The 19,374-nt window shown below is 45.9% G+C and overlaps 1 protein-coding gene across 1 annotated transcript in view; it reads right to left on the bottom strand.

Annotated features, from left to right (window-relative positions):
• Positions 1–19,374, bottom strand: part of LOC148143854 (uncharacterized) — a 69,831-nt gene that overhangs the window by 5,926 nt on the left and 44,531 nt on the right. Inside the window, 3 exon segments of the mRNA XM_087975275.1 lie at positions 11,549–11,829; positions 11,832–12,132; positions 12,135–12,296. Of these exon segments, the coding sequence (XP_087831401.1) occupies positions 11,549–11,829; positions 11,832–12,132; positions 12,135–12,296 (744 nt within the window).

The following is a 19,374-nucleotide window of genomic DNA, read 5'->3' as shown; positions in this document are numbered from 1 at the left end:
AAGTCAAGCGGCGGAGTCTGAGCCAGGAGACCTTTCCTCCGGAGTTCTGCAAAAGAACGGGATAAGGCCAGTAAATAGGTTCGGATAAATACATCCCCCCCTTGTAGAGTGGGACATCCATCAACCTTACTCCAATACGGTAATCAGAACAGCATTTCATAGGGGGAAACCCCGACATCTCGGCGAGGTGCCGTACGTATCCGCAATAGGGCAATGGGCAGGCACTTTGGCCAGGGTAACTTAGTTTCTAACATCAGCTTAGTCAATTGGGTCTTGAGCATTCTCTCAACTCGACCCGAACTCTGAGGATGCCAGGGTGCGTGGAATTTCCATTGGATACCCAGGGTAGTACAGATCAAATGGTGTAGCTTAGAAATAAAATGCGTCCCGCAGTCGGAGTCGATAGATTCCATTATGCCATATCTCGGGATTATGTTCTCTAACAACAGTCGGGCCACGGTTGGTGCATCGTCTTTGGCAGTTGGGAAAGCCTCTACCCAGTGAGTGAAATGGTCTACTATTACTAGCAGATATTTCCATCTCTGTACTGGGGGTAATTCTGTAAAGTCGACTTGGATCCTCTGAAATGGCCTAATCGCGAGGGGCTGACCACCAACTGGCATAGAACGCATGGCTTTCTGATTAATACGCCGGAAAGTGGGGCATCCGACTACCTCTTGTTGGGCTAATGTGTATATCCCCCTGCATACATAGTCTCTCAGGATTGTATCACACATGGCTTGCACCCCCCAGTGGGTCTGATGGTGTAATCGGTGCAGAATACTCCGGGTGATCTGTTTGTTCAGTACTTGTCTCCCATCAGGAACCGTCCACTTCCCGTTAGTATCTAGCCGGGCTACTTCATTCAACCCCCGCAAGTCTTGCACCAGCCTATATGTCCCGTCCGGCTTCCTCACAGGGAGTATTGGAGTATTGAAAAGGGACATGTATTCCTCCAGTAGTCCATCTGTGATTAATCTTTCTATCACAGGTTGTAACCCCTCCCGTCCTTCCATAGCAATCGGGTATTGTTTCCTTCTTACCGGGCCTCTTCCTGGTAACATGGTGATTTGGAGAGGTTTGATGTTTAGACCCCCTCTGTTCCCCTCTCGGTACCATACTTCCGGGTCTATTTGTTGATCATCTTCGGTGAGGGCGAACAACCTTACCACCATTTCCCCGTTATTTGGTACCGTTCCGATCCCTAGTTTGACCTGCAAGTCTCTTCCTAACAAATTAAACCCCGCCGATGGCAGTAGAAGGAGGTCTCGTTTAGTAGTTCTGTTTTCATACCCAATTTCCACGTCCTCCACCACTGGGACTTGTAATTTCTGTCCTCCAATTCCAGATACCCCCATAACTTTTCCTCCTGCTCGGGTGCCGGGGGTATTTGGATTATACTCGATCTTTCGGCTCCCGAGTCCACCATAAATGTGATCTCCGATCCTTGGGGCCCTACTTTCAAGTTTACCAGGGGTTCCTGTCGATAGTCCTTTTGCCCCAAGGGTAGGAACCCCCGACATCCCTAATCTTCCTCCATCAGGGCGTACGACCTCACCTCCCGTTTGTAGCGGGAGCACTCCCGTTTAAAATGTCCCTCTTCATTACAATAGTAACATCTCAGTGTCTTCTTCGTTTCCCTGTCGCGGTCTCGCGTTCCTCCACCCTTCCTTTGTTCCGGCCATGGTTCTCTTTTCTTCTGCTCTTGCCACGACTCTCCCCTTTCCTGTTTCTGCCACGGCTCTCCCTTTTCCTTTCTTCCAGCTGTCATTTGTTGCACCGTTTGCATCATTATCTTTGTCGCCTTCTTTTGCTTCTCATCGTCCCTTCTCACAAACACCTTTTGCGCCTCCCGTAGTAGTTCACTTAAAGATTTACTATCCCAATCATCCATTTTCTCTAACTTCTTTCGTATGTCCGGCCAGGCTTTTGATACGAACTCTACCCGTATGAGTTGTTGCCCCACGTCCGTCTCAGGGTCCACCCCAGCAAACTGCTGCAAATTCTTCCTAATCCTGTCTAGGAAGTCCGTAGGGGTTCCCTCCGGGTTTTGATGATTACCAAAGGCCTTGGTAAAATTGTGCCCCTTCGGGGCTGCGTGTCTTATTCCTTTTATCCAATATTCCCGCATGTCTCTCATGTTGCGCCGTCCTCCCTCCGTGTTCTTATCCCACTCGGGGTCGGTGAGGGGAAACTTCTGCTCCCCTCCTTCTCCCCCCTCTCTCTCCCAGACCAAGAGCGCAGCTTGTCGTATCATCTGACGCTCCTGGCTAGAGAACAATGTTTTCATGATGGAACACATCTCTTCCCACGTGTAAGTATTCGGACCCAGGAACTGATCCAATTGTTCAGCAAGTCCCATGGGGTCCTCTAGTAGACCCTTCATTTCCCTCCTGAAATTCCGTACTTCAGTACTCGTCAAGGGAACGTTCACATATCCCGTCCTTCCCTCCTCGCCCCCCATGGGCACTTCCCGGAGTGGATTCATTCTTGCAATCGAGACAGGGTTTTGTCTGTGACCCTTTCCAGCTTGAGATCTGGTCTGTACCCCTGAGGTAGTTTGTGGTTCCTCCCCATTTTCTTCCCCTTCCCCTGAATCGTCGTCACCCGAAGGAACATTCTGTGGGGCAGACGGGGTCACGTAGGGCGGCGGTAAGTGATCTAAAGGGTCCCATTCTTTCTGCCCTTTCGAGTCTTTATTAGTCACCTGCATTTGGCAAGATATCGTAACCGGCAGCCAACAAAGGGCATAATCACTTTCTTCCAGATTAACATCAGGTTTTGAATTGACATATAAAATGAGGGCTTGCCAGACCCAGTCTTCGTCAGTACCGAATCTAGGCCACCACACTGAGTCGCCCTGAATAGGTTTCTGGGACCACTTTTGACAGTATTTTACCATCTTCCTTTTAGATTTTCCCTTTCTTCCACCCTGATCCCAATTATTTAGCATTTTCCCTAACGGACTATCGTCAGGTACCCCGGGGTATGTGTCATTGTCCCTGTTTAAGCCTACCTTTCCCTTAATCACCTTAGATCCCTTATTTCCCATTTCCGAGGACTTCGTATTTTTCCCGTGATAATCTATCACAATGTAGCCAATTCCCGGACCTTCAGTCCCGTGATCGCCCAGGTTCCTTTGCAGGCACCCCCGGTCTTTGGATTCCTGTGTCCTACGTCTCTGTGACACAAATCACAGGCACCCCGTAGGTACACGTTCCTCCTCAAACACGGTCTCTGCAAAATCCCTCACAGGCGAGCCCCGGTCTCTAGATTCCTGAGTCCCACGTCTCTGTAGAAAAAATCCACAGGCACCCCGTAGGTACCCAGTCCTCCGGAAACACGGTCCCCGCAAGTTTTTTCTTACCTGGGTTCGGTGCACCGAAATTACTCGATCATTAACCGTCCCCACTGCCTCGGGTACACCCCTCCTTTGTTTTCCTGAGCCTCCCGGATATCACTCGCTCAAACCGCGCGGGGCGACAAGCAAGGAATCAGGGACTGCTGAACTCAGCAGGGTGCACCTTCTCCGATATCCTTCCTCAACTCCCCTTGCGGCCGGAGTGTTGATCCCGGATGACGAGCCCCCAAGTTGTTAGAAACGAAAATCGCTTCTCAATAATCGCTCTAGACAAATTCAGGAAAACAAAGTTTTATTAACAAGTCAAGTCTGCAGAGTCGGGCACCCTTAAAGAAAAGGCGCGCTGAGGCTTACAAAGTCTCCCATTATATACAGCACAAGTCCCTCCTCTCCTTGGCTCCAACAAGCCATGAGGTTCACATTCTTAAAAACATCATTATTTTTATCACAAAGTCTGCAACAAATGTCTTCAGAGTCTCTAAAGTTGTTGTTTTTCTCACCCTGTAGTCTTATCAGTCAAAGACTTATTCTTCTCTGTCTGTGCTAGCAGTCTTATCAGTCAAGGACTTATCCTTCCCTGCTGTGTGAATGGCTTCATCAATCAAGAGCCTGCTTGTTTTTACTATCGCTCACAAATTGTCAGCATTCTGCACAATTTAAACTATTCTACTTTTGAGTATATAAAATGGTTGTTAGAAAAGAAACAAAAGTTTTGTCTTTTATTATAGATCAGTCTGTGGTCCAGGCACATCTTAAAGTTTAAACCGAAATTACCTCTCACAACTAAGTTCTTCATCGATGTAACAAGTGGATAATAGGGATCCTGAAGATGTAATGTATCTGGCTTTTCAGAAGGCATTTACTAAAGTGCCACTCAAAGCGTTAAATCGTAAGGTTAGATCATATGCGATATGGGCTGATTTATCAGCTTGGATAGGTGGCTGGCTGATGGGCAGAAGACAGACAGTCCGAATTGATGGCTTTTTTTTCTGGATGGCAAGATGTAACTAGTCAGGTGCCACAGGGTTGGGTCCTTGGACCCCAGCTATTTACAATCTACATTAGTGACTTGGATATATGTATAAAAGGCTCATTTGCCAAATTTGTGGATGACATATAAATAGCCGTGATGGTAGATTGCAATGAGGATATATGAACCTTACAAATGGATCTGGACAGGTTAGGAGAGTGGGCCAAAATGTGGCAGATGGAGTTTAAGGTGGATAAGTATGAGGTCATGCATTTTGGTCAAAAACAAAAACAGCAAAGCCACCTATTATCTAATAGAGGGTTTGGGATGATCTGGTGCAGAGGGATCCGGGTATCCTCATTAATGAGTCACAGAAAACTAGCATGCAGGTACAGTAGATAAGAAAGAAAATGAATGCAGCATTCGCTTTTATCGCTAAAGGAATAGAACATAAAGGGAAGGAAGTGTTGCTGCAACCAAACATAGCATTGCTGACACTGCACCTAGAAGATTGTGCCCAGTTTTAAACTCATTTCCCCTTATATGGTTATGGTACGTGATTTAACTTTCCAACCTTAGACCAGGATTGCCATAGATTTAAGGGTTTCGATGGAGAGGAATTTGTTAAGCGTGTTCAAGAAAGATTTCTGATTTAGTATGTGGATATACCTATGGAGAAGGTGCAAAACTTGACCTTCTGTTGGGAACTTCCATATCCGCCACAGATTCACCTGCACCTCCACACATATCATCTATTGCATCCTCTGCACCCGATGTGACCTTGTCTATATTGGGGAGACAGGCCGGCTACTTGCGGAGCATTTCAGAGAACACCTCTGGGACACCCGGACCAACCAACCCAACCACCCTGTAGCTCAACATTTCAATTCCCCCTCCCACTCCACCAAGGATATGCAGGTCTTTGGACTCCTCCATCGTCAGACCACAACAAAACAACGGTTGGAGGAAGAACGCCTCATCTTCCGGCTAGGAACCCTCCAACCACAAGGGATGAACTCGGATTTCACCAGTTTCCTCATTTCCCCTCCCCCCAGCCTGTCTCAGTCAAATCCATCAAATTCAGCACCGCCTTCCTAACCTGAGATCTTCTTCCCGACCTCTCCGCCCCCACCCCAGTCTGACCTATCACCCTCACCTTGACCTCTTTCCACCTATCACATTTCCGACGCCCCTCCCCCAAGTCCCTCCTCCCTACCTTTTATCTTAGCCTGCTGGACAAACTTTCCCCATTCCTGAAGAAGGGCTTATGCCCGAAACGTCGATTCTCCTGTTCCCTGGATGCTGCCTGACCTGCTGCGCTTTTCCAGCAACACATTTCCAGCTCTGATCTCCAGCATCTACAGACCTCACTTTCTCCTACTCTTGGGAAATAAGGCAGGACAGCTGACTGAGGTGTCAGTGGCGGTGCACTTTGGGGCCAGCAACCATAATTCTATTAATTTTAAAATAGTGATGGAAAAGGATTGGAGAATGTGTCATTTTCACAGTAATAGGCAAGAACTTTCAAAAGCTGTTTGGGGGCAGATGTTTGCAGGTAAAGAGATGGCTGGAAAATGGGAAGCCTTCAGAAATGAGATAACAAGAGTCCAGAGACAGTATATTCCTGTTTAGGTGAAAGGAATGTCTGGTAGGTGTAGTGAATGTTGGATGACTGGAGAAATTGAGTGTTTGGTAAAGAAAAAGAAGGAAACACATGTCAGGTATAATCAGGATAGATTGAGTGAATCCTTAGAAGAGTATAAAGGTAGTAGGAGTATACTTAAAAGGGAAATCAGTAGGGCAAAAACTGGACATGAGATAACTTTGGCAAATAAGGTTAAGGAGAATCCAAAGGGTTTTCACAAATACATTAAGGACAAAAGGGTCACTGGGGAGAGAATAGGGCACATCAAAGATGAGCAAGGCAGCCAATGTGTGGAACTACAGGAGATGGGGGGAGATACTAAACAAGTATTTTGCATCAATGTTTACTCTGGAGAAGGACATGAAAAATATAGAATGTAGGGAAATAGATAACATCTTTAAAAATGTCCATATTACAGAGGTGGTGGTGCTGGATGTCTTGAAACACGAAGGTGGATAAATCTCCAGGACCTGGTCAGGTGTACCCGAGAACTCTGTGGGAGGCTACGGGAAGTGATTGTTGGGCCCCTTGCTGAGATATTTGTATCATTGATAGTCACAGGAGAGGTGCCGGAAAACTGGAGGTTGGTTAACATGGTACCACTATTTAAGAAAGGTGATAAGGAAAAGCCAGGGAACCTGACATTGGTGGTGGGCAGGTTATTGGAGGGAATCCTGAGAGACAGGATTTACACATATTTGGAAAGGCAAGGACTGATTAGGGATAGTCGGCATGGCTTTGTGCATGGGAAATCATTGAGGAGAAAGTGAGGTCTACAGGTGCTGGAGATCAGAGCTCAAAATGTGTTGCTGGAAAAGCGCAGCAGGTCAGGCAGCATCCAGGGAACAGGAGAAGAAGGGCTTATGCCCGAAACGTCGATTCTCCTGTTCCCTGGATGCTGCCTGACCTGCTGCGCTTTTCCAGCAACACATTTTCAGCATGGGAAATCATGTCTCACAAACTTGATTGAGTGCTTTCAAGAAGTAACAAAGAAGATTGATGAGGGCATAGCAATGGACATGATCTATATGGACTTCAGAAAGGTGTTTGACAAGGTTCCCCAAGGGAGACTGGTTAGCAAGGTTAGATCTTATGGAATACAGAGAGAACTAGCCCTTTGGATACAGATCTGGCTCAAAGGTGGTGGTGGTGGTGGAGAGTTGTTTTTCCGACTGGAGGTTTATGACCACTGGAGTGCCACAAGGATCGGTGCTAGGTCCACTCCTTTCTGTATTTTTTTATGCAAATGACTTGGATGTGAACAGAGATGTATAGTTAGTAGGTTTACTGATGACACCAAAATTGGAGTGGTAGTGAACAATGAGGAAGGTTACCTCAGATTACAATGGGATCTTGATCAAGTGTGTCAATGGGCTGAAGAGTGGCAGATGGAGTTTAATTTAGATGAATACGAGGTGCTGCATTTTGGAAAAACAAATCAGAGCAGCACATCTACACTTAATGGTAAGGTTCTAGGGAGTGTTGCTGAACAAAGAGACCTTGGAGAGCAGGTTCATAGTTTCTTGAAAGTGGAGTTGCAGGTAGATAGGATAGTGAAGAAGGTGTTTGGTATACTTTCCTTTATTGGTCAGAGTATTGAGTATAGGATTTGAGAGGTTATGGTGTGGCTGTACAGGAGAATGTTTAGGACCCTTTTGGAATAAGTGTACAATTCCGGCATCCTTCCTCTTGGAAGGATGTTGTGAAACTTGAAAGGGTTCAGAAAAGATTTACAAGGATGTTGCCAGGGTTGGAGGATTTGAGCGATAGGGAGAAGTTGACGAGGCTGAGGCTGTTCTCCCTGGAGTGGAGGCGGCTGAGGGGTGACCTGAGAGGTTTATAAAATCATGAAAATCACGGATAGGGTGAATAGCCAAGGTCTTTTACCCCCCGAAATGGAGGAGTCCAAAACTAGAAGGTATAAGTTTAAGATGAGAGGGGGAAAGATTTAAAAAGGAACTAAGGGGCAACGTTTTCACGCAGAAGGTAGAGCGTGTATGGAATGAGCAGCCAGAGGTAGTGGTGGAGCTGGGTACAATTACAACATTTAAAAGGTGTCTAGATAAATAGTTTGGATTTAGAGGAATATGGAGCAAATGCTGGAACTTGGGACTGGGCCAGATTGGAACATCTGGTCGGCATGGATGAGTTGAACTGAAGTCTCTGTTTCTGTGCGGTGTGACTCTAAGTCTATAACTGCTATGACCGAAACGAGACCTTTTTACTGATAATCTTCCTGCTGGAATTTTTAGTGCACCCAGTTTCAGTCGATTTCTAGAGGGGAAAATTGGCATATGTCCTGTATCCTGGAAATTCTGAAAAATAAAAATAAATAATTCTCCCTGTGATGTGAATGGTACAATCCTCCCCGCCCCTTTTCCTCCTCCACACCCCTCCACCTTCGAATGATGCAATCATCCCCCTCTGAATGGTATAATCCTTTACTCCCCCACAGCCATTCAGGGTACAATTCTCCAAAGTCTCAATGGTACGACCCTTTCCACACCACCCGGAATGAATGGTACAATCCTCCCCCTGAGCTGGGATTCCCCAATCCCTTTCTGTTTCACATTTCCGAAGCCTTTCCCATTTTGAGAATAGTCTCTGTTTCTGGTCTTCCCACCAAAGTGCATAACCTCAGACTTTACTACAATCTACTCCATCTGCCCCTTCTCTGACCATTCTCCTGGCCTGTCCAACCATTCTCAGCATGGACTCCTTTGGAACTCCAAAGACCAGTCAGCCAATCCTCTATCCGTGCCAGTACCTTGCTCCTACACCAGGGACTCTGATCTTACTTAGCAGCCTCCTGCACGGCACCTTGTCAAAGGCCTTCTGGAAATCCAAATCGCTCACGTCCACTGGCTCTCCCTTTGACTAACTTACTCATTACCTGCTCAAAGAATTCTATTAGATTTGTCAGACATGGCCTCCTGTTGTCAAAGCCATGCAGACTCAGTCCTGTTTTAACCTGCACCTCCATATACTTCCCACTCTCACCCTTTATAAAACCTGTTAAGTTTACCCATTTTTACCATAAATACGTTGTTCTGCTCTTTGAAATGAATTCAAGTTGAAAGATTTCATATTATGTATGTACACTACCTTTGCCCCTCATAATATTTTATCCTTCTGAAGAAGACCTTCAAACGAGATTAGCACAAGGTATGAAACTGACTGTGTGACTGCATCAAGTAAAGGAGTTAGTAAGAATGAGAAAGGAGTGGCTCAATATCTAAACCTACCCATGCAACGGTCAAAAAGGCACAACAACACTTTTTCTTCCTCAAGATGCTCAAGAAATTCAGCATGTCCATAATGACACTCACCACCATTTACAGATGCACCACAGAAAGCATTGAATCTGGGTGCATTACACCCTGCTACGGCAACTGCTCTGCTCAGGACCGGAAGAAACTGCAGAAGGTGGTGTGCACAGCACAGTCCATCATAGAAGCCAACCTCCCACCCATGTAATCCATCTACACTTCTCGTTGTCGTGGAAAGGCTACCAACCTCAAAGACCCCTCCCACCCCGGGAATGATCTCCTGCACCATCTTCTGTCAGGCAGAAGATACAGAAGCTTGAACACATGTACCAACAGGTTCAAGAATAGCTTCTTCCCTGCCATTATTAGATGCTGAATGGAGCTCTCCAATTTGAAATCTAATGTTGCTTCTGCGCACCTCCTGTGCAGCTGTAACCCTGTACGCCTCACTCTGTCTAAGCGCAGTATGACCTGCATGTCCTTGGTTTGCTCGGATCTGACTGTACTGCTGATAAAACAAAACTTTTGACTCTACTTAGGTATAAAGCACAGTACCGGCCCTTTATCCTACTCTAAGATCAGACTGACCTACATACCATTTATTGTACTAACTTTCATGTACCTATCCAAGAGTCGATTAAATGTCCCTAATGTATCTGACTCTACTACCACAGTTGACAGTGCATTTCACACAGCCACCACTATCTGAGTAGAGAACCTACTCTGACATCTCTCCGAAACCTTCCTCCAATTACCTTAAAATTATGCCGAGTGTGGGGTGCTGGAAAACCATAGAAGTGGGTGGAGCTGATAGATTGAAAAGTTGATGGAAAAGGTCAAGAGGGCAGTGCTGAGTTGAAGGCATGGGGGGTGGGGGGGGGGGGTGGGGGTGGAAAATGATGCCTAGCATTTGCAGTCCTCATTTTCTCCTCCTCAAAATTATAGACATTTGTAAGGGGCATAGATAGGGTGAATATCCAAGGTCTTTCCCCAGGTAGGGGAGTCCAGTACTAAAGGGGCATAGGTTGAATGTGAGTGGGGAAAGGGACCTGAGGGGGGACATTTTCACGCAGAGGGTGGTGCGTGTATGGAATGACCTGCCAGCAGAAGTGGTGGAGGCTGGTACAATTACAACATTTAAAAGACATCTGGATGGGGATACGAATAGGAAGGGTACAGATGAACATAGGCCAAATGCTGGCAAATGGGTCACCAGATTCATTTAAGGTATGGACTGAAGGGTTTGTTTCAGGCTCTACAACTCTATGACTATGTCTACATAGTTGGAAACCAATTTCACAAAATGAGGAATAGGTCATTCACCCCTTACAGCCTGTCCTGAGCTGTGGCCTCACTGCACATATTCCAGTGCAAGTTTCAGAAAGATTTCAGCAGCTCTTTTAAAAAATTGAAATGCGTTTAGACTTCAATGATGTTTCTAATATATCATATTAGCTATTCTCAATTTTAAAGATAAGCGTTTCGAGTGAACACAGCCCACCCCTCCCAGTGCTGCCAGTAACCTTTACAATGTTGATGAAACGATGCAGTACCTGGACTCCTTAAAACTTTACAATTTCTAATGATACTAGCTACTCATTCACTGCTCCACCTGATACACGACATTAGAAACTTAGTGCAGGAGGCTGGAAGAAATGAGCAGCTTTAAAACAAAAAACCATCTGGAGCTCAAAGCTTTCAATGAGAGTCTGAGCCCAGCAGTAAATTCAGGTAATCTTTATTGTGACCCAACTTTGTTACAGCTCCAGATCCCCCCCCCCCCCCCCCCCAGCAAAAAAGATGTAGAGAAAGTAGTGGCTTTTTAAACAGCTCAAGGTCAAAGCGCACACAATCCCCCGCCGCCGCCGCCGCCACCACCCCCCCACCCCCACCCCACCTCATTTTCTTTATTATTGGTCAGCACAGAGTTGTCCCTTTGTAATTGGATCCTTGGTACAGACTGAACCCGTGGGGCCGTGAATGGGGGGTAGTGTGGAGTGAAACAGACTGCTGTGGGTCTGGAGTCACGTGTAGGCCAGACCGGGTAAAGGATGCAGCTGGGACGACTGAGTGAATCCTTCCCTACAACAGCAGTTCCCTTCCCTAAAAAGGGCGTGAATCAGATTGGGGTTTTCTCCCCTCCCCCCCCCAACAGAAAATCGTTTCATCGTTAGATTCTGACCGTATTCCAATTCCGCCATCTGCCGCGGTGGTATTCAAACCCAACAGATCCCAGAACTGGGTTAATAGTCCAGTCGAAAACGGCACTCGGCAGTCGCTTTGTCAGTCCCCTGCGATGGCACGTGAAGTCGCTGGTGGCTCCGGAGGTGGGAGGAGCGGGTGAAAGCCTTCCCACACTCAGGGCAGCTGAAGGGCCTCTCCCCTGTGTGGACTCGCCAGTGGGTCAGCAGGGAGGAGGAATCGCTGAAGGCCTTCCCACACTCGGGACAGCAAAAGGGCCTCTCCCCCGTGTGGACTCGCCGGTGGGTCAGCAGGGAGGAGGAATAGCTGAAGGCCTTCCCACACTCGGAACATTTGAAGGGCTTCTCCCCTGTGTGGACCCGCTGGTGCCTCAGCAGGAGTAGGAATAGCTGAAGGCCTTCCCGCACTCAGGACAGCAGAAGGGCCTCTCCCCGGTGTGGACCTGCTGGTGGGTCAGCAAATTGGAGGAACGGCTGAAGGCCTTCCCGCACTCGGGGCAGCTGAAGGGGGTCTCCCCCGTGTGGACCCGCTTGTGCCTCAGCAGGAAGGAGGAATCGCTGAAGGCCTTCCCACACTCGGGACAGCTGAAGGGCCTCTCCCCAGTATGGACTCGCCGGTGGGTCAGTAGGGAGGATGAATCGCTGAAGGCCTTCCCACACTCAGGGCAGCTGAAAGGCCTCTCCCCCCCGTGTGGATCCGCTGGTGCCTAAGCAGGGCAGAGACCTGGGTAAAGCCCTTCCCGCACTTGGGACAGGAAAACGGCCTCTCCCCGGTGTGGATGCGCCGATGAATCTCCAGGTCAGACGGAGTACGGAAGCCTTTCCCACAGTTACCACACTTCCACTGTTTCTCCATGTCCGAAGCTTCAGCCACAAGCAAACGCATGTACACTGCCCCTCACTGCTGTGAGTTCCTCTTTCCAGGCTGTATAACTGTTTCAGGCTCCACACTCAGTGCGCAGCAACAGTAGGGTCTCTCATCCGGTCCCACTGATTATGAAAATGTACTGAAATAGGAACAAAAAAGCCTTGCTCCTTCTCACAGAATTGTAATCAAAAATCGTGGCTGTCCCAATCGATTGAGTGACTGTCAGAAATTGACGTGAAAGTGAGGACCGCAGATGGGGGAGAGTCAGTGTTGAAAAGTGCGGCGCTGGAAAAGCACAGCAGGTCAGGCAGCATCGGAGGAGCAGGAGAGTCAACATTTTGGGCATAAGGCCTTTATCTGTTCATTTTGAAACTTCTGTCTTCGGATCTTCAAATACTCTGGAAAAAGAGATTACAAAAGTCATCACTGTCAATGCAGGGTAGAAATTCAGAACAAGCTATTCTACTTTCTGTGGAGTATTCTTTTTTTTGTTATTCCACAAAATTGAAAGCAACATCCTTCTCTCTCTCTCCCCCTCTGTTCTCACTCCACTTTAAGTAATTCTCCTGAAGGTGCTGATTCAGGATCAGAACAGCAAAAACGTCAAGACTTACATATTGGATAACTCCACCTGAAAGTTAATATCTTTCACAACATTGGAATACTGCTGAGAGTGAGCAGGTCTGATTTTGGGAAGCAAAATAAAATGTGTCAATTCAGGATGAATCGGGAATGCAGCTTGAGGAATAACCAGACACATCAAGGTATTAACACAGACACCAGAGAGAAACTGAACAGAAGAGACATGGCAAACTTTAGTAGAAAGCCAGAGTCATTAAGATATACCGCACAGTAACAGACCTTTTGGTCCAATTCGTCTATGCTGACCAGATATTGTAAATCAATTTAGTCCCATTTGTCAGCACTTGGCCCATATCCCTTGGCCAATCCACCCTACCTTGCACATCCCTGGACACTACGTGTAAGTTAGCATGGCTAACCCACACAAACATGCACCTCCTTGGGCACGATGGGTACTTTAACACGGCCAATCCACCCTCACCTGCACATCCCTGAGCACTATGCATAATTTAGCATGGTCAATCCACCCTAACCTGGGCAAAGTTAAAAATCACACAAACCCGGGTTATAGTCCAACAGGTTTATTTGGAAGGACCATCATTCGGAGCACTGCTCCTTCATCAGGTGGTTGTGGAGAATAAGACCATAAGGCACAGAATTTATGGAAAGACATTTGTGGCCTGCCACTGAAATGATATATTGAACAAATTTGGATTGTTAAGTCTTTCATCTTTTAGAATGGATTGCAGGTATCATTAATATGTAAATCCCAGAACTTCCTGTAAGGCACCCTCTCAAGATAACATAAGGCTTTACAACAAAAGGTGGCATCTCAGCTCAGACAATGCATTAAAGGTATGAGGTCAGAGTTTGCCTGTATCTCAGTCTTGACTCAGACTGTTTCTATTTCCAAAGCAGGAATGTATAAAATATTATCTGGATTGACTGCCTGCATGAACTGCCGAGTCTCATCCACCAGCTGAAATGCCTGGATTGGGAGGGCTTGATCCCCACAGGGCAATGAATTCCCACTTTCCACCAAAATCCCAAATGTCCACACTCACTCAGTTGCTCTCTCACAAATCAAATATTTCATTGTAACTTCTTCTGCTCCCAGTAAGGGCAAAACATCTTTGAAAGTTGCTCTGAAAGTCCAGTCTTCACAACCACACTTCTGCTTTCACCAAAGACAATTAGTCATACAGCACGGAAACAGACCCTTTGGTCAAACTCGTCTGTGCCAAACAGATATCCAAAATTAATCTAGTCCCATTTGCCAGCATGTGGCTCTTATGGTTCTAAACCATTCCTATTCATGTACCCAGCCAGATGCATTTTAAAGATAATTGTACCAGCCTCACCACTTCCTCTGGCAGCTCGTTCCATACATGCACAACCCTCTGCGTGAAAAGGTTGCCCCTCAGGGCCCTTTTAAATCATTCCCCTCTCACCTCAAACATATGACCTCTAGTTTTGGACTTTCCTACCTTGGGGAAAAGACCTTGGATATTCACCCTATCCATGCTCATTATAAACCTCTATAAGGCTGCCCCTCAGCCTCTGATGCTCCAGCGAAAATATCCTGGATCTACTCAGCCTTTCCCTGTAGTCCAAACCCTCCAAGTCGAGCAACATCCTCACAAATCTTTTCCGACCCCTCTCAAAGTTTCACAAGTTCTTTCCGAAAGCAGAGAGACCAGAACTGGACACTATTCCAAAAGTCGCCTTACCAACGTACAGCCACAACATGACCTACCAACGCCTATACTCAATACGCTGACCAAAAAAGGAAAGCATACCAAACACCACCACCACTATCCTGTCTACCTGCGACTCCGCTTTCAAGGAGCTATGACCCTGCACTCCAAGGTCTCTTTGTTCTGCAACACTCCCCTTCACTGTGCCAGTCCTGCCTGGATTGCTTGATCAAAATGCAAAACCTCACATTTCTCTAAATTAAACTCCATCTGCCATTCCTTAGCCCATTGGACCATCCGATCAATTCCAATTTATAGTGAATTCTGCTTCCTCTCTTATTCTCTAGAAGCTGAAAATCTCCATCCCACTCACTCTCCCTCCCTTCTCACTTTGTAGAACCTAATCCCTGCTGTATTTCATCCTGAAGGGTCTGGTTCATGCTGTTTAACAGGCCCACACTCAGGGGAGATCTAATTGAAACATACAGAATACTGAACGGCCTGGACAGAGTGGATGTTGGGAAGATCTTTCCATTGGGAGGAGAGACTAGGGCTCGAGGCACAGTCTTAGAGTAAAGGGAAGACCTTTACATTGGTGATAAGGAGAAACATCTTCAGCCAGAGAGTAATGACTCTAAGGAATTAACTGCCACAGAAGGCTGTGGAGGTCAGGTCACTGAGGATATTTAAGACTGAGATAGATAGGTTCTTGAGTATCAAGGGGATCGAGGGTTACGGGGAAAAAGCAGGAGAATGTGGATAAGAAACTTAACAGCCACGATTGAATGGTATGAGCAAACCCAATGGGCTGAATGGCCTAATTGCTGTTCCTATATCTGATGGTCTCTTGCTGTCCTGGACACAAACTGCATGAATCCAAGTAAGATTCTGTTAATCCATTTTTTAAGATTAGAATCAGTCTAACCGTTGTGGTACAGACAGCCTCAAACAGGGAAACTCACACCTTCAATACGTTATCTGGGACAACATGATACCAATTGGGAATGTAACTTTTAAAAAAGGTTTTGCTATTTACATATGAAAGAACTAAAACCAACATGGTTATTCTAAAAGATGAGAGACTTAACAATAACCCAGGTCTTTTTCAATATATAATTTCAGTTACATCCCACTGTAAACTTTTGCTGTAAATTCAGTGTCTTACAATCTTATTCTTCACAACCACCGATGAAGGAGCAGCAGTCTGAAAGCTAGTGCTTCCAAATAAACCTGTTGGACCATAATCCTGTGTTTTTGATTTTTAACTTTGGACACAGAACGTGAGAATTGGGAGCAGGAGTTGGTCATTTGGTCTTTGGAGCCTGAACCAGCATTGAACAGACCATAACTGGATATGAATCTTCCGACATCTCGGTGGATAGGCTGGGACTTTCTTCACTGGAGCACAGGAGGTTGAGAAGTGACCTTATAGAGGTTTATAAAATCGTGAGAAGTATACATGAGGTGAATGGCAGGTGTCATTTCCCTCAGGTGGGGGTTTCAGGATTAGGCAGCAAATTTTGAAAAGGAGAGCGGAGAAAGGTTTTGAAAAGACTTAAGGCAGCTTTTTTTTTTTAATACAGTAGTTCATGTGTGGAATGAATGTCCAGAGGAAGTGATGTTACTTTCAAAAGACATTTGGTTAATTACATGAATAGGAAAGGTTCGGAGGGATATGGGCCAAACACTGGCAGGTGGGACTAGATTAGTTTGTGAATATATTCAGCGTGGACTAGTTGGACTGAATGGTCTGTTTCTTTGCTGTATGACTCTGTAACTGTTCTGTACTTGTCTTAAAAACATTATCTTGCTTTCTCCCATAAACATCCACTTTATTGTTGCTCAAAACTCAGATGAACTCAGCCTTGAATATATTCAATGACCCCTAACTGCAGGAAGGCATCCACAATTCTGAACACAATTCCTCTTGTTAATATACCACTTGCCTTGCTGATTGCTTGCTGCACCTGTCTAACAACTGGCAGTGACTGGTGTGGAAGGACACTGAACCCCCTTTCTATATCCACATATCATTCCCTATTCCCTTGTGCCTGAAACATCGACTGTCCTGCCCCTCAGATGTTGTCTGACCTGCTGTGCTTTTCCAGCGCCACACTTACTTACTCTAATCACCAGTATCTGCAGATCTCACTTTCTCCACATCTCAGTATATCACCATTTAAATAATACACTTCCTTTCTGCTCTTTTTCACAACTTCATATTGTTGTACTCTTTTTCTCATGTTTTCCAATTGTGGTCTTCTCTACATTGTGGAGACTGAGCATAAACTTGGGAACGGTTTGCTGAACGTCGCAGGCGGGTCCACAGTCACTGCCCACTTTAATTCCCCTTCCCCCTCCCTTTCTGAAAAGACTATCTTAGGCTTTCTCCATTGCCACAATGAACCAAATAGTAAATTGGAAGAACAACACCTCATCTTCCGCCTGGGCAGCCTATGCCCAGAGGACTCAACATTGAGTATCCAGTCTCAAATAACCTCACTTCCCATTTCCCCCCACCCATCCCCCACGACTCCCTTCTCAGCTCCTCCCCCTCATTTCCACTCATCACTGTCACGAACCAGATTTATTCCTCCCATTCACCAACCAGGTCAGACCTTTCACCTATCCCCAATTCACCACCCTGCCCCAAGGACACTCTTTATCTGCACCCATCCCCAATCCTGAAGAAGGGTTACCCCTGAAACATCGACTTCTCCACCTCCTGATGCTACCTGGCTTGTTCTTCCAGTCTCCTGCCTGTCTATTTTGCCAATTGCGACACAGACGTGGAGCAACGTTTCCAGAGTCTGTCCACCCCGATTCACTCCCTTCCCTTTCAGTTGCTGCAAGTCAACAACTGAAGCCCTGAATGAAAATAAAGAATTGGAAAAGGTGGTGAGAAAAGAGAGTGCCATACTTACAGATGTTGGACAGAGGAAGGAGATTGCAGTCTGGGGTGAAGCTCAATCTTCATTCAGAGAAACAGTAGCAGCAGCTTCAGAAACTCAGGGTCCAACTTCCGCATTCAGACAATGAGGTGGCTCTGATTGGCAGGAGGACTAGACTCCTTCCGGTCCTCCTGTACGTTTTATTGGTCAATCAAAAGAAGATCACGCGCCTTTTTGTGCGGACTGCGATGAGCATGCCCAGTGTTTTGCTGACACCCGGCGAGCATGCGCATGGCGTTGCTGACACCGGCAAACATGCGCTGTATGCTCAATCGGGATGCTGGTGTTCCTGGCAGATTTCAAGTGTCCAAATGCCAATGGGAAAAAAAGGGGTCGAGCCACAATATGTTTTCCCCGTGGTTCGACATTTTATTGCTTTTGCATTTTGTCTCGCTGCTCAACCTTTGTGTGTCTTTTACCCTTGTTGAGAGAGTCTCCCCGTGTGCTGACTATGGGCAGTGCTTTAACTAGTTACACAGACTGAAGAAACATTACACTATTCGCAGGAGGGAGTGACTGTACACGTTTCCTGAGTGTGATCACACTTTCAATTGTTTATCGGAAACACAGAGCCAAAAAGTCACCAGAACTGCGGAGAAGTTGTGGAAATGTGGGGACTGAGGGAAGGGATTCCATTCCCTGTGGGCACTGGAGATTCATCAGCTCAGTCGCAGTGCGGAGAGGCCGTTCTTCAAAAAATTATTACAACATTATTTCCCATTGACAAAAACACATTCACGCTGCCTGATTACCTTGAACTGAAACAAGTGCCCTGTCATAATATCTTTGATAATGGCTTTGAACATTTTCCCCATTACATATGTTAAGTTAAATGGTCTGCAGTTTCCTGTTCTCGGTCTCCCTTTTTGAAGAAAGGATTTTTCCAATCTAAAGAAACCATCCCTGAAACTAATGAGGTTTGGAAAATTAAAACCAATACATTAACTATTACGGGGAGAATGCGGGTAAGTAGAGTTGAAATGCCCATCAGCCATGATTGAATGGCGGAGTGGACTCGATGGGCCGAATGGCCTAACTTCCACTCCTATGTCTTATGGTCTTATTTCACTCGCTAATTTCTCTTTAACAGTCTAGGATGAATTCCTTCAAATACCCGGGACTTATCAGCTCGGAGTTCCAACAGTTTACTCAGTACTAATTCCTTGGTGATTGTAATTTTCTTCAGTTCCTCCCTCCCTTTCAATTCCTGATTTACAACTAGTTCCAGGGTGTTATTTGTATCCTCTCTAGTGAAGTCAGATTCAAACTCTTTTCAATTCATGTGCCATCTCTTTATCCTCCGTTCCTGAATCCCCAGACTCATTTTGTTAACTTTTTTTAAGAAAAGCTGACAAAACTTTCCAACCTGTTTTTATAATTCTTTTAGCTAACTTTCTAACCCTAATTGCCGTGCTACTGCCTGCATTATTTCTGATATTTTGCCACAGCTCTCAACTCGAACATCAACTTGTCTGCGTATTCTATTGAACTGACCTTGATTAAGTGTTGCAAAACACACAAGGGCAAATCTTTCCTCTCCAGAAAGTCTTAGTACTTAACACGATAAAATTCACTTTGAAATATTGTTCATCCAAACTTTACCAAGCACATACTACAGATTCAACATCCCACAATGACACCCAGTTTTGTTATGATCTTTAATTCTGAAGAGAAATTTGAATACCCAGTGATTAACTGGGAGAACTCTTCATTAAGTATTCACATTTTTAAACAAATAAAAATTACCAAATAACTGGAGTCTTGATCGTTCATTCACTTTCTGGGAATAGTCCAAGGGATGCAACATCTCTCTAGGATTCACTTGAATCC

The sequence above is a fragment of the Chiloscyllium plagiosum genome, unplaced genomic scaffold (assembly GCF_037043375.1).
Source record: "Chiloscyllium plagiosum isolate Xiang-an unplaced genomic scaffold, Cpla_swu_hap1 HiC_scaffold_27, whole genome shotgun sequence".
NCBI lineage: Eukaryota > Metazoa > Chordata > Chondrichthyes > Orectolobiformes > Hemiscylliidae > Chiloscyllium > Chiloscyllium plagiosum.
Note: the sequence above shows the minus strand (reverse complement) of the source record. Positions and strands in the feature narration are given on the sequence as shown.